At 54.9% G+C, this 15,592-nt stretch overlaps 4 protein-coding genes across 4 annotated transcripts; 2 read left to right on the forward strand and 2 right to left on the reverse strand.

Annotated features, from left to right (window-relative positions):
• Window positions 1-2,947: 2,947 nt before the first annotated feature.
• On the reverse strand, window positions 2,948-3,313 carry PG985_013823 (uncharacterized protein; the record flags this gene model as incomplete). The annotated part of the gene is made up of 1 exon (XM_066833589.1): window positions 2,948-3,313. One exon carries the CDS (start codon window positions 3,311-3,313, stop codon window positions 2,948-2,950), a length of 366 nt encoding a protein of 121 aa, XP_066678329.1.
• A 2,133-nt stretch (window positions 3,314-5,446) lies between these two features.
• PG985_013824 (syntaxin 16) lies at window positions 5,447-6,698 on the reverse strand (the record flags this gene model as incomplete). Its single annotated transcript, XM_066833590.1, has 3 exons — window positions 5,447-5,970; window positions 6,026-6,561; window positions 6,676-6,698. The coding sequence occupies 3 exons, from the start codon at window positions 6,696-6,698 to the stop codon at window positions 5,447-5,449; spliced, it is 1,083 nt and encodes a 360-aa protein (XP_066678330.1).
• A 1,746-nt stretch (window positions 6,699-8,444) lies between these two features.
• Window positions 8,445-9,512, forward strand: PG985_013825 (calmodulin; the record flags this gene model as incomplete). Its single annotated transcript, XM_066833591.1, has 7 exons — window positions 8,445-8,447; window positions 8,607-8,663; window positions 8,768-8,783; window positions 8,927-9,052; window positions 9,150-9,220; window positions 9,287-9,410; window positions 9,478-9,512. 7 exons carry the CDS (start codon window positions 8,445-8,447, stop codon window positions 9,510-9,512), a joined length of 432 nt encoding a protein of 143 aa, XP_066678331.1.
• A 1,954-nt stretch (window positions 9,513-11,466) lies between these two features.
• On the forward strand, window positions 11,467-14,885 carry PG985_013826 (nitric oxide synthase; the record flags this gene model as incomplete). The annotated part of the gene is made up of 4 exons (XM_066833592.1): window positions 11,467-11,978; window positions 12,046-12,146; window positions 12,199-12,275; window positions 12,345-14,885. 4 exons carry the CDS (start codon window positions 11,467-11,469, stop codon window positions 14,883-14,885), a joined length of 3,231 nt encoding a protein of 1,076 aa, XP_066678332.1.
• Window positions 14,886-15,592: the final 707 nt, after the last annotated feature.

Consider the following 15,592-nt stretch of genomic DNA (forward strand, 5'->3'; position numbering starts at 1 on the left):
ACTGAGCTAGCCCCTGGCCCGCCTCTATATCCGGTCGGCATTCACCCACTATCGCTCACCACTCCGCATCTGGCATTGGCAAGAAGATCTGGAGGACTCGCTGTCGTCTCTTCGGGGCATTGCCGATCCATAGCCTCATCAATTGCCCGTCCGCATTGCGCAGGCTGGCGATGGGGCCAGCATATCCACTGGCTGGGTATCGACGTTTCTCGGCGTCCTCCGTCCATGGCCTGTCAGGGTTGACGGTCCAATCTACCAATGCGTTTGTGGCTGAGCAAGTAGCCGTCCCTCTGCAGTTTCAATCTCCAGCTTTCCGCGCATCCGATGCCTACACCTACCTACGTAGCTCAGGTAGATAGTTCCACTTTCTGGCGGCGCCTTCCCGCGGCTGTCCGCATCTCCAGCCAGCAGGTAGATCCCATCCCGGCTAACTCAGCTTTGCTAGAACGACAGGGCGTTTGCGCTTCTCCCGAACAGTTGATTGGAAATGCTTCCCCGGGCATGCTCCCGTCGTGCTGGTGCTTTCTGTTATTTCTTTTGCTGCAGCCCTGTCATGTACGTATGTACTTGTAGAGTAAGAAGCACATTCACCTGCGCTCGCACCCACACTCACACCGGATCCCGGTTCAGTTCAGCCACCACTTGGGAGGGAGGGTTGATCTGACATGTACACGAGATGCACATGTACATCCCTCGCAGCAGCCGAGACGATCCTCTGAACACAAGAACGAGAGATCTCGCAGCTTGTCAAATCTCTGCGGACCTGCAGCCATCCGGGCACAGCGCAGCCACCCACTTTGTTTGTGCGTGGGGGGAAGGGGGAGGTCTCTTATCTGATCTGATATTTGGCCCCATACGCCTGAGCCTGGGGTGTCCGGTGACGGAAGCAAGAAGGGGGAAAAACGCCACTTTCTCGTGTGCACCTTGGTCTATCGAATCAATGGCGCCGTCCCGCATACGATAGGTAACTACATGCTGCGCAACGTCCCACAAAGCCCAGCCCGGGCTTGTGCGTGGGTGCTATATAAACCCTCACATATAGATGATGAGCGGGTGGTGTGGAAGTCGTTTTCTTGCACGACTTCGTTTTCGTTTTATTCACGGACTAACAAACGGACGGACTGTGTGCCCGAAAGATTGTGAAATGCGGCTGGGGAATGGTGTGTCCGTACCAGCTGAGAATTCCATTGTCTTGCCTGGGGTTCAAGAGCTGGAAGATGCCGGCGTACTTATCGACCCTCGGTGTTAGTATTTACTCTTCTTGGAGTGAACGGGATGTCTCAAGAGGGAATCACAAAAACTGCTCGAATAAGCGGTTACTCTATTCTTCATGAGACACTGGGATAACGTGGAATAAATACTGGAAAAGGAAGGGATAAACGCCGAAAGTCGTTTACTACCTACATATTTGACGACATTGGGCCACAATGGCAGCACCAGACGACATCGAGAATGTTGCATACGAGGTCTAAAATTAGCAGCTGATGGTGGTGCCAAGGGGGTAGCTTTCAAGCCCCGAAAGTAAAGGGGCCTACACTGGTATGTCCCTGCCGTCTGATGAATCAGCATGTGCAGACATGGCCCCGGGAGTATTGTCGTCGACTGCAGAGGTAAAGGCCAAGTGAAGTTACGACTCATTGCAATCGCAATTACCAATCTACTCTCCCAGGGGTACGAAACTAAGCATCGTTTCCATGATGCGGTTTGTATGTTTGGGACGATCGCATCACCCAGTTTTCCATGGAATGTCTCCCGCTGCTTATTTAGAGGTACACTCGAGGATCGTAGGTAGGAGAACAACAACTAAGGTCGTATTCTAGGCGTAGTCAATGCATAAAGACATATTTTGACATCGCGACGCCATCAGCGATGGCGTCCGCAAGCTCGCCGCTCTATTACAAAGTCTCTAGCCGACCTATCCGTCCCTCGGAATAGCGACATAATAGCTTTGCCGATCTACGGGGCACTCTAGAGCGTCTATTGTTTCCCATCTAGGCACAGAGGTAGAAACCAACATGAATGCGGCAACGCAGCACCAGGCTATGATAAGATTCCCTCCTCCGTCACCTGAGCAGTTCTTGGTACGTCGTCTTCGACTGACCCCAGCATCAGCCAGTAGAGCCCCTTGATCGATGACAAACGAGCGATAGTTAGCCATATGGTAGGGTTACCAACTTAGATTGGGCTTCGAGGGATACAGTATGGTTATCTAGCTGTCTGTAACCGTGCAAGCTCGCGGTTCCCCCAAAGCAAAGGATACAGGACGGAAGCGACTGGTCGCTCGCTTAGAGCGCCAGGAATAATACATCCTGCCTGAGGCTCATCATCTGACTTGCCTCTTCGTCGCAGAGACACAGCAGTCCCTAGACCTACGCCGTACATATAAGATACCAGCGTATGACGAACCCCATTGACGAAGTCGAATCATACACACGTACGGGCGCCTTGGGTTGGAAGGACACCAACTTGGTTTTCGAGGGGCCTCGTAGCCGTGAAGACTGTATCGTATTCTCATACCATAAGCCATGTTAGCGAACCTCACGCATACACTCAACAAACGTGCGGCGTCAGCTCCATCCCAGATGGCGTTGGTTTCAGATGTGAGAAGGCAGACCACATGATATCAGCGTGGTCATCGGGACACCGAACGTTGAACCGAATCATTTCCGTGGACAATTCGTATGCCGTTCGAGGCCATAATCACTACCCAACAGTCGAATACCATTACAAAGAGCAAAGGGCAGGTGTTTATCATATTTGCACTGGTCCGTCCCTAAGAGTCGGGGCCATCTGCCTCTACACCACTCTCTCTATCCCCACTTCAAGATTCTCCCACCCATGGACAGAGACACTGATACGCCGTCTTGGGCATTGTGTCACCTGCCCAGCGAAACGTGAAATTGACGGTGTCTCGATAAAACCTCTCCAGCCCGCCCCGCCAATCCTACTACTGCTGAGGAGTGAACTGCCGCTTGAACTGGTCGAGTTTCATCTGCATCCTCGTCGTGTCGGCCTCCTGGACAGCCTTGGCATCGGTGCTGAGTGGTCCGTGGTGTAATGCGGCGTTGCGATTGCCGGCGCATCCCGGCTCCGTTACGTATGTTTTCAAAGCATGGCTATGAGATACGGCGGCGGCGGCGGAAGCAGTGGCAGAAGAAGACGAGGAACCAGCTGCGGCGGAGGCGCCATTACTGGAAAACTTGTGCGAGGGTTTCTCGTAATAGTTCCTGGACACGACGGGTTCGCCCCGCGGAATGTTAGCCTCGCCCCTCTTCGTCTCTATGTCTACCTGCGTTCCTCTTACTAGAGACATGATAGGGGGAGGGCAAGTCACCGCTAGGGAAGAGAAAGGGTATCGTTGCCAGAGGACTCACCCGTTCTGCATCGGACGACTGCTCGACATGATGGCGGTGAAGACTTTTGATAAGCTTGCACTTGTCTGTTCGGTTATTGACGAAGCATAGTGTGGAAAGCTCAGATTCGTCGTAGTCGCCTACATATTGGAGCGCCCAAGACAGGTTTATATAGCCGACAGGAGATGCGAAGCCACGCCCGCCCTCGCCCATGATCATGATCATGATCAAACACTATACCAGTCCATTTCGTCCTGTCACCCATGCATGCCATCTTGTTTGACCGGTAGACAAAATAGACAAGATTGGTAGTACAGCGACTGTCGGGCGATGATTTGCTTGTCGGCACGAACCTCGACGGAAGACCCGACAACCACCCCTGGTTCAAGAAGTCCAAATGGCTCTATCTTGCGACGGGCGTGGGTGCGATCATTGGGGGAGATTCCCGTCGGTGCCATCGAGGGCCCCGTTGGATGACAGACGCATCAGATATTAGCGGAAGCGTTCCCCGGCGCACTCGATTTTCAAGTTCCTGCATGGCTGACAAAGGCACAATATAGCCGGCAGGGCCTCTTCCCTGTCTCCCGCCCGGGGAAGCGAAAGAGAGCAGCCGAAACACGTGGTCTCGCATACCGGCTTGACTTCCGCGGGAGCCACGAGCCAGGTCCCCGGGTTTCTACTAGACCCCTTTAGGGACCGGCATTTCCTTTGCAGGAAGGAAGAAGGAAGAAAGGAAGTTTGCCTAGGGCTGATGACTTGAGAGGGCCCTGGTGTAAAAGGGGGGGAAGAGGGGAAAGGGAGTGTTGTCGTGCCAGTATATGAGATGGGCGAGGATTACTGAAGTTGTCGGGAACCCGATTGGGTATTCCCCTCGACCGGATTTGCAAATGTCAGTGCCCCGGGGCACATTCCTATAGGTCTGTTTGCCATTACACAAACTGTCATAGGGGAGGACTCGCCCGGTGTGCGGCTAGACGGCCGCTCCTCGAATGAGCTTGCTTCCCTTTTCTGACCGACAATGTGCATGTACTATATGCACATACATATATTAAGATCTGAGGGCGCGTTGACGAGGCACAGATTGGCGGTCGGGGGTGGAAGACGTCAATGGAAGGACGGGGAAGCAGGAAGCAAGGTCGCGAGCGCCTACCTATTGGGTAGGTAGGCGTGCTCTTGGGCGGCAGGACAGGCGTATACTCGAGCCAATCGGACCCCGCAGGCAAACAAGGAGGCAACCAGATCAGGGCCCTGTGTAACGCAACGTCGCTAGAACAGCGAGTAGCATCGCCCAGTCTTCCCCCGCTGCCTGCCGCGAGCTCTGGGGTAGGGCTGTGCTATTCCCGTTCGTTTCCACAACTGGAAAATTGAACCTTGTCCCGGGCAAATTAAGATTGTGCAGTGATCACTCGGCTTCCGCTTCCGCCAGATATAGAGAGGGTGTGTCCACGCTGCCAACTTCCTCACCGGGAAACAGACTCCGATCTGTACGATAGGCTGTCATGAGTCACGGGATATATTACCTGCATACCCTTTTCACAGGTAACGTTAGCACAGTCGATCGCTGTATCAACCATCGTTAGGGTTGTCGGAAAGGGGTGGCGCCTTCACGTGTAGTCAGCCATGATAACAAATCACTCATCACTTACATCAAGAGGGAATGATAGTAACGGAACCAGTGCCGATGGGATCCGGACTCACCGCCTAATATACACGACATACCCGACCATGCTGTGTCTGCTTGGGCTCGAATAACTGCGGCCGCCCTTTCACGGCGGTGACTTATGAAGGGGTAAGGAGCCATGCTGTGATCTTGTAAGCTTTGTTTCATCACGTACATTACGAACATAACGCCAGCCCCTTGGCCGCCTGGATGAGGAACTCGAAGAGAAATTATGTAGGTCATCTAAATGTCGTATATTGTTACAGATTTCGCTCCAAAAAAACAAAGGATACCCCTTGCAGGGTCAGCATCCGCATCGTACAACGTGCGGCCTCGAACCGGGGTTTAGACGATATGCCTAGCTCATAAAGATGCTTCTTGCTGGATTTCAGTAAGGCGATCTGACAGCGCCGTTCAGCCCATGGGTATAATCTCAAACACCTTGTTCTCCCTCTGCCCCTCCTCCTCCTCCACTGTCTCCCTCGCCGCCTGCACTACTCTTCTTGGGCTTGATCACCAAGAGAATAATCATACCGACGATGATTAACACCAGCAGTAGTATAATCTTGCGCTTCGTCGTCTTCTTCTGGTATCCCGAGGCAATTACGAGCTCCTTCTCAGCGCCCTTGACATCTGTCGCCATGCGCTCCACGTTGTAGTCGATGCGATCCAACATGGTGCCTTGGTCGATGACCATGTTCTGAAGGTCCCGGAACAGGTCGGAGAGCTCGATAATACCTTGCGCAATGTCCTCTATCTCCCGCTCCCTCTGCAGAATGACCGCGTCGTTGCTGTGTAGTTGCCTCTGCTGCATCGTGCTTTGCAGCGCTGATTGTGAATATGACCGGTCTGCGTCGGATTCTTGCAGGGATGGATCTGCCGCATAGTTGGATCCGGAAGGAGTGGAGGCCCTGTTCGTAGGCAATGTGCTGTCAAGACCTGACATGCCGCGCAATTCTATGCAGCGTATTAGTATAACGAGCGTGTCGCAAATAATTTTTATAGGTCTTACTCTTGAGATATGCGCTCTGCCGTTTCCTGAAGCCCGCGCTCGACTCCTGCACCCGCGTAGCCAGGCTGATCTGGATGTTCTTGGCCATGACCTCTTCCGCCTGTGTCATGTTGCCCTCGCGCACCATCTGCTCCACGCGCTGTATGCAGCGGTGGCAGTCGTGGAAGCCCTTGGTGATGTTCTGCGTCAGCTTCTCGATCTCGTCCTCCTCGGCCTTCTTGGCGTCCTCGTCGTTGAAGCCGGGCAGGACGTGCTTCTGGTGCAGGCGCTCGAGGGTCTGCGACTTGCGCGCAATGTCGGCCAGCAGGTCCGTCACCTCGTCCGATATGTCGGCCCAGCGCGGGGGCAGCAGGTCCATCTCGATGACGGCGTCGCCATCGTCGTAGTCGGCGCCCGACAGCAGGCCCTGCTGGTCCTCCGAGGCCGACGTTGCGGCATTGGCGCGGCCGAAGTCGGAAAAGCCGGCACCGCTGGGGCCGGAGTAACGGGTCTTCTTCGCCGGGTGGTGCGCATAGGACTGGCGATAGGAGATGTAACTGTTGCCGGGGCAGTGTCAGTAAGGTATATCGCAAGGCAATTAGCAAGGCTTTTTCTCTAGTAGCCAAGGCAAGGCAGGGTTTCTCGGGGCGGGCGCGCGTGGTTGATCATACAGATTGGTGCGGTCTCGCCACATGGCGGACGCCTTATGGGAGAGATGCCCCCGTCAGTTTGCTGCGGTTACGAGGCTCTAGAGGTCCGGATCGATAGTCGGAGTGGACTGGATTGGTTGGGATACGTGAAAAAGGAACGGACGAAGTGGAGGCAGCCGGTGTGGTTGTTTGGGAATTGATGATAATCTACAAGCAAGAATCAGAATGTGGTAGTGTACAGTTGTCAGCCTTCCTGAAGTTTAGATTCCGCCTCGACGTCCGGCTGGCTAACGTAGCCGCAAGCCGCGCGAAAGGGAGAGAGAGCTGCAATGTGGTATTGACTACTGGAAAGTGGCAGGGCCCTTGTCGGGAGTTAAAGAACACCTACTACTAAGGGAATGTACCTTGCCTATATCTGGACCCGTACCCAATCTCAGATCCCTCTCGACTTCAACATGTAGGTACAGACTGACATTCTAGCATGAAGGTCTTGAGATAATATATTCTAATAACTTTTCTCACTGGAAGCAATTACGCATGTTGTACATACGATTCATGGTCGATTCGTGTACCAATCGGTTGAAGCATTTCACCAACCACTGGTTTTCTGCCCTTTGCAGCCCCTACCTGGATCTCGCCGTCAGGTTGATTGGACGCATAGGAGCTACTGATTACTTGAGAGGGGACCTGGCGCCGTCGGGTTTCAGCCCAGTGAGATAGACACCGCATTGGAGGCTGGTACGCGTACCTATTACCTTCCATGACACAGAGCACAGACCATGCCTGACGGACATGCATCAACTGTTGTGTCCAGATTGTGTCGCTGGCTGCTTTGTGCTTGCTGGCAGGCTGGCTCGGGCTCGTCTGGTCCCTGGAGTCCTACCTAAGCTCCCGGGCGGATAAGTTGCTAAGTACGGAGTACCTGAGTACGTGGGTAGCAAGCAAGCAATCGCTGCGCGGACGAAGCAGAGCAGCAGGTGCATTGTGCAAAATAGAATTACCGCAGGAATACGTAGGTCTGTTGGCGGGGCAGAAGGCAACAAATGAGGCAACTAGTACTCGATATGCGTGTGTGTGTTGTGGTTGACTGTGATTTGTTTGAGCCCAGCCCGGCAGAGGCAGGCAGGCAGGCAGCCATTGACGGATTGATTGATTGACTGATTTGATCGAGGTGCGACCTCCATCCAGTAGCACTGGAACGAACCGGCCACACGTACCCAAGTACTCCCTCCCCAGGCCTCCCTCCTAGGGCCAATGTGAGGCAAATCAGGCTGGCCCGAAACAGAGAGCGGCATGATTCCATGCTGCTGCTGTTGCTGCTACTGCTGCCGCTGCCGCTGCCGCTGCCACTGCCACCATGGATGATCAAGTCATTGGAGAGAGGCTTGGAGGGAGGGAGAAGAAAGAGGGAAGCCAGCCCAATTCCTTCGAACCCCCCGCCCCTCTCTCCCCTCCCCACACAGCTCAACATTAGTGAAAGTGGGCTGGAACTGACCCTGATTGTGCAGGCTGGCAAGCTTTCTCCCCTTTCTACAAAGCAATTTGTATTCATTTGATCCTCCCCCTAATCAGTGACTGAAAAGGCGGGTTTGCTGGTCACAGAAGCAGGAGTAAAGCCAAGACCCTCCCCCTTGGAACACCACCTACGCTACAACTACGAAAAAGATCCGAACGGACCCCAGTTTATCTTCTAGCAACTACCTACCAACAAGTCTGCCACTTCCCACCAGCGACCTTCGTTCAAACAACATTCCACCACCGACTATCGCACTCTGCAAACACCTTTCACAATGGTGCGTCTGATCCCGAGCCGCTCGCTTCTGCCTCAGCTGCCGAGCTCTCCCCCTCCATGCCACGACGCGAGACCCCGCGACAAGCTGAGAGGGGCTATCTCTCCCTCACCGGCAAGAGGAGACCGACAAAACAGAACACGACACTAACTGCGTAAACAGGCCGATTCCCTCACCGAAGAACAGGTCTCCGAGTTCAAGGAGGCCTTCTCCCTCTTTGTAAGCCCTCCTCTCTCGCTTCTTGCAATTGATTTGAGTTCCGTTTCTAGCTCCATGGCAACGCTTGCATGACGTACCGCTAACCCTCCCTCCCCTGACTGCAGGACAAGGACGGCGATGGTAAGTCGCGATTCCATCTGCACACTACCACCCACGACCGATTCCGATAGCAAACAAACGATCGACGAGTCCCGCCCAGGGCACCGGCTCGTATAATATGGTCATCTCAGGCAAAGGGTCAAGCTAAACCGGTATCGTAATAGGTCAAATCACCACCAAGGAGCTGGGTACCGTCATGCGATCCCTTGGCCAGAACCCCTCCGAGTCGGAGCTTCAGGACATGATCAACGAGGTTGATGCCGACAACAACGGCACCATCGACTTCCCTGGTAAGTGGCTTCGCACGCCTTGTCGGATCAACCTTCCCTGCACGAGGGGCGCGACCGTAAATAGTAAATGTGCAAAGCTGACAGGCCGGCCTCGCAGAGTTCTTGACCATGATGGCCCGCAAGATGAAGGACACCGACTCTGAAGAGGAGATCCGTGAAGCCTTCAAGGTACGACACCCTTCACCGCATATTTGGCTTAGTAAGACCATGGGGACTAACCAAGCATGCACACAGGTCTTTGACCGCGACAACAACGGCTTCATCTCCGCTGCCGAGCTGCGCCACGTCATGACTTCCATCGGCGAGAAGCTGACCGATGATGAGGTCGACGAGATGATCCGCGAGGCTGACCAGGACGGTGACGGTCGCATTGACTGTAGGTCACCCTCAACTATACAACGTGAATGCCGCTGACTCTAGACCAGACAACGAGTTCGTCCAGCTCATGATGCAGAAATAAACTCCCTGGCTTGTTTATCTGAGAGCGTCATGTCAATACCCCAATCTTATGTCTCGATGAAACTCTGGCCTGCGTTCCTATACTGTCGTCGGGGATGGTCTTGGAGAGTATGATTTAATGAGATGGTTCCATTTGGCTTCGGGATATACACAGGATTTGGCAGTCGTCCGGCAACTTGGTTGAACGCTTCTCCTCGCGAGATCTCTAGCCCTGCCGATCCGCGTCGCCTGGAAAATGAAGATTTCCCTACCAGCTCTAGTCTCCCTTGTCCCCTACTTTTGAACGTGACTCTGGATCGACCCATGATGTATAGGATGTGAGCGTGTTTTGTCGTGTTTGTAATCCGGGATATGCAATGGCCCTCGATTGAATGGACTACATGAATCCGCATCCGGCATGAAAGAAGACAGTGGGCATCTCGTGAGCGTCTCTCGGAGCTCTGGGAGGCAGAGAATCTGACGCTCTGAAGATGTGTTGGAGTGGACAAGAAGGATCCGAGAGCTGCTGGCTCTGCATCTTTGCATATACCCATCGATGATTCTTTGCACAGCCCCGATGCTCGCCCAATAGAAATTTGAGTTTGTTTCCCCGCAAGGCACGTCTAAGCATAGCCTACTGCCCTTTTCAGCCGGCTAAGGTTGTGGCCAAGATTGCCGCACAACCTCTTTTCTTTTCTCTCTTCTTGTTGTTACGAGTATGTCATAACAACGAGTCTACGGCCGGAACGTATACGGCCGGAACATGCTATTGCCGTCACATCAAGTAAGGAGCTCGGCTGTTCATTTCCTGATCGGGTGGAAGGCATGGATATATTTGCTTTCGGTTGCTGATAAACCGCGGCGGTCCAAGTTCAGGCGCAGCCTGCCAAGCATCTCACCCAGCAACCGCCGCTCCAGAGGCAAGCTCATGCGAGAGGCACATGATTTTATACGCCATTCTCCCATCTTACAGCCCTACAATGGGCGATGGGCGACCAATAGAGCTGTTGCTTTGGTCGACATCGGAAAGTAGCAAACATAACGGGCATGCCGCTGCAGATAAGCCAATAATCTTGACCAGAGGCGGGCGCCATGTTTTGCCATCCCTTACTTGGTCCCCTGCTCTCTGTCATATTACGCTCCCTGTTGGCTGGCGTCATCCCGTATGGTATCCGGTACGCGACGGCAGGCTCTATAGTCAAGGGGCATGACCAACCATGACCAACTGCGGCGCGTATACACTTGTCGTATTGATTACACAACTGATTAGTTCACCGGTGTGACCTGGCCGCAGCCCCCACGCCGAGTCCCTTGCCGGAGCCGAACCCTTTTCCGGGATCAAGCAAAAGTACTGATTGATAGCCTGCTTCCTTGGTAGGGAACCTCTCCAGAACAAGCCCTCAGAGGGTGCCGAACAGGCTCACGTTAGGGAGCAAATTAAAGGCATACGAAGGGTTCTACGGGGGAAAGAGTCGCCCTAAACAAGAGTCTAGCAATGACCAACAGGGTGCTCGATATATGGGCTGTTTAGCTCCAAGGATGCGTAGCCCTGTAGGGCAAGACGACACCCCCGTGGCGTTCGCTTCCACCGACGGCGTTCCAGTGCCTGTCAGCCTTGGGAGTGAATACGTCGGCCGCCATCTCCTGCCTACTTGAATAAAAGTTTGCTAGGGCAACGTCCGGTCTGTGTTGGATGCGGGGGTGGTGGTGTCGAGGAGGTTGAGGCATAGCAGGCAGGGGGGTGGTCAGGAATTCAAGGCATGTATTGAATGACAAAGCACCTGCGTGAAGGAACTCATCTGTATTCACCATGGCGCTGGAGTGGAGTATATAATCGTGGGGCCTCTGCCCTTATTTAAGAGTCGAATGACCGCAGCATGAACTTCTCATCGTGCCACTGCCCCCTCGAAACAACAATTCTTCATTCCGTCCCCAATGGTCTAGCGGCGCCTGCTACATTGCCCTTTTCTACATCCATGATGTCACCATCTTGCCCGTTTCTGGCCTCTGCGGGTCATAGTCCTTGCACCATACCGGACGAAAAGACCAAAGTCTCGCCTCAGGATGAATTTTCCCGGATCGAGAAGGCCTATCCATCATTGGCTTCAACGGGGTGCAATGCCAAGTTCTGCCAGTCCGGGCGGATGAAGCATACCGATGAAGAACGAGTCGGCCGTAACCAGCCCGTCGATGCTGTCAAGCAAGACGCTACGGACTTCCTCTATCAGTTACGCCAAGGCGGCATCATCCAGTCTGAGCAAGACTTCAACAAGCGGCTAGCTGAGGCTCTAGACGAGATTGAGCTCAACTCGACTACGGCACGATACCCCTCCTGCATTGCCAACGGGTCCGATGCCAATGGAGCAACGCGCACTGGCAGTGTCGGAGGAAACTGGACCCAGACCTCTGAAGAGCTGGAGTTTGGGATCCGGCAAGCATGGAAGCACTCTCGGAGGTGTATCATGCGGTCGGAGTACAAAGACCTCAGGTAAGCAACTGTGGTTCCTTCAGCCCTACCCGAGTTACATGCCAGTGTTACATGCTGACATGCATAGGCTATGTGATCTTCGATACGTCAAAACCAGTGCGGGCATGGCACTAGAGCTGATTGAGGCTCTGAAAGCCGCCTTCAACAACGGCGAGATCCGGCCTACAGGTAAGCTGACTAACAAGACACAAAGCTTCGACAGTCAGTTGACGTTGAGTAGTATTCGTCTTTCCGCCCCGCGGGCCCAATGAGCGTGGCCCGATGATCTGGAACAGCAACCTCTTGTCATTCGCAGGCGTGAGTCAGGCTTTCTTACTAAGTGTATGCTGTAACCTCACACCGCATATCTGACTATTGGCCTTATAGTATGAGGAGGGCGGACGCATACTCGGAGACCCACAGAATGTCAGCCTCACGAACGCAATCATCGAACTCGGTTGGCAGCCTCCGCCGATCCGCACCCAATGGGACCTGCTGCCCATTGTCACCATGGCGCAGGGAGACGAACCCGTCATCACCGAACTGTCGGAGACTGACTTCCCCATTGTGCACATACGCCACCCCCACCACCAACTGGCCTTTGACAGGCTGGGCCTGCGATGGACCGCGGCTCCTGCCCTCAGCCGGCTCGGCTTCACCATCGGGGGTGTGCAGTACACCGCAGCCCCCTTCATCGGATGGTTCATGGATGCCGAGATCGGCGTGAGAAACCTCGCAGACTCCTTCCGGTACAATGTACTCCCTGATATCATCCGCAGCATGGGCCTTGCCCAGGGTGACCTCGACGCCTTGCCTGACTATGAGAGGTTGGCGCTGCTTTCGAGAGCCCAGCTGGAGCTCAACTACGCCGTCACGTCATCCTTCGCCAAAGCCAAGGTCCGTATCATCGATTCCCTGTCCGCCTCGGAGCTGTTCACCAACTTCGACGATGAGCATTTGGCAGAAAACGGATACCGCCTGCCTGCGGACCCCTACTGGCTGGCACCGCCGCAGGGGTCCATCATACCGATCTGGTACCGCGGTGCGTCACCAAATTACCAACCTAAGCCCATGATCTGCCATCATGTCCAGGATCCGATCAAGGCTTGGAGGAGAGAAAGTGGCCAGCGCGATGTGGCGATCTCTGAGATGGCGTCGTTGTCCATGAACCTCACGCTCCAGCCCAATGCGCGTCCGTCTCCACGCCGGATCTTGATCCATTATTGCAGCTCCGGGACTGTTGCTGCGAAGCTAGCGAGGAAACTGTTCAAAGACCTCACTCACATTGCCAGCTTAAGCCCAGCCACTGGTACTGTTATGCCCGTCCAGACCCTCGACTCCTTGGCGAAGGCGAGGCCGGCACCCGAGGACGTGATCGTCATTGTTGCGAGCAATACGCGGAAAGGGGAGATGCCCTTGAATGGTACCGGTTTCCTGCGCGCCATCCAGGAGGGCCAATTTCAGACTTCGTCCTCGTTTGCGATCTTTGGGAACGGCAGCAAAGACTACGCGGATACCTTCTGCCAGACCGCCGTGGATCTGGAGAGGCGCTTCGTTAGCCTCGGTTCTTCTCCCCTGGTAGTCCCCGTACATGCCGACACGGTTGTGGAGTGTCCGCCGTGGACTGCCTTCAATCACTTCAGTAACCAAGTCATTGCCGCTTTGCAAGGCAACCCGCAAGGTGAGCTAGTAGTTCAACAGGAGACCGCCAAACTTCTGCAGACGACGGCACCGGGGCTTGATACCAGTAAATGGATTAAGGCCAGTGTTCAGGAGCTCCAGCGCGGGGAGACGGATACCAGCATGAGGCTGGTAGGCCTCGACCTTCATGGCCATCCCTACCCTTCCATGAGCTACCTCTCCATCTTCCCCCCTAACGACGAGGCGACCGTAAGATCTCTCCTAGGTTCCATGAAGATACGAGCAGACGAGCGGGTCCAGTTCGCCGGCAACATCACGACGGACGAGTTCTTCCGGTTCTACGCCGACCTCCACCAGCCCTTCCGCAGCATGGGCTGGGCCGCAGATCTGGCGGACGTGAAAGGCCCGCACTCACAACTCGACCTCAAGCAGATGGGGGCCCTGCCCGTCTACGAGGTCATGGCCCGCCTGCCCGCCGACTGGCGATACTGGGCCAGCCTCGAAGATCTGTGCGGCGCTGTGCCCCGGATCCAGCCCCGCATCTACTCGGCGGCGTCGCATCCGGACTACTGCAACAACAACAACAGCAACAGCTCCTACAACACTGCTAAGAAGGCGGCCGCGGCGGCAGGCATTGTTAACAACAGTAGGGCCTCCGTGGCAGAGCTTCTTGTGCAGCACCACGCCGGCGGTGCGTTTTCGGACCGCTTCCTGAACAATTTGTCCCCGGTGGCGGCGAGGAATACGGTGGCCTGCCGCATCGAGAAGCAATCGCATCTCGAGGCGGTAGCCGACGCGGTGCACCGGCCCCTGATCCTCTTCGCCACGGGCTCCGGGCTGGCGCCGATGCGGTGCCTACTGCAGCACCGGGCTCACTTGCTCAAACGCCAGAGCCAGAGCAACAACGGCGCTGCACCCCAGCCCCAGCACGCGCCCATCAGCCTGTTCCTCGGCCACCGCGCCGAGGACGAGGCGCTGGTGCAGGAGTCGCTAGCCGAGGCCCGGGCCCTGGGTCTGTTTGACGTGCTCAAGGTGGTGCGCAGCAACCCGCAGAAGCGGCGGGCGCAGGACGCCGTGTTCGACGAGGACGACAACAACGGCGTGTACCTCCGGCAGCGGCGGCAGCTTGTGGCCAAGATCAAGACCGGCGGCGCGCTCGTGTTCGCGTGCGCCAAGGTCGAGGCCGAGCAGGGGTTCTTGGACAGCCTGACGGCCCTCCTCGGCAGAGATGCCCGGGAGGCGCTTGGCGAGAGGTACGTGGCGGATGTTTACCAGCCTGCCATTTGAGGGGGACGGATGGGGCGGTAAGGTGTTGGATGGAGTTAGGTCTTCTTCGGCTTATTGTTTCTTCTGTACACGTTCACTACCTACACGGTTTGATCACCTCTCAAGTACCCTCATAAGGGAGATGGGCGGTTTTTTGGACTTAAATATTCCCCAGGAGGCACGATTGTTCATTTTCATCTGGGTCATCTCAGGTTTCCTAACAGCGCACAAATTGAACGACCATTGAAGCTCTGATTTTCGATACAGGTATACTGCTGTGAAGTCTTTAATGTACGCGTGATAATGAATCGACTACCGATATCAACGATGTAGAAAAACAGTGATCAAGATGTGTTAAGCACGCACATGGCTACATGCCAGTGAGACCCCTGAAATAGCCCCCCCGCACTATGCTGTAGCAAGAGGTGAAAGAGGCCAAGGGCCTTAGCGGTGCTTGATGTGGGGTGGCCTTACGACGCAAGGTGCCCACAGGAGCTCTTGGCGAGGGAGCTCGATAGAGCATTAATCAATTGGATCTTCCAGGGCCAGCCCGATCGATCGTGGGTGGCAGTTTGCGACATCTTTACACACCCCCAACATTGTCGTCGGGCGAAGCTTTTTTGATAGCTGAGAAGCTTTTGTTCTGCTGTACCATTTCCCGGGCTGCTTGGGCTTTTCTTGCACAGTCCTATGCCTGAACCATTCGAGGTCATCCATTCATGCTGCTG

This window comes from Apiospora marii, assembly GCF_038362585.1.
Source record: "Apiospora marii strain CBS 49790 chromosome Unknown utg000011l_segment0_segment0, whole genome shotgun sequence".
Lineage (NCBI taxonomy): Eukaryota > Fungi > Ascomycota > Sordariomycetes > Amphisphaeriales > Apiosporaceae > Apiospora > Apiospora marii.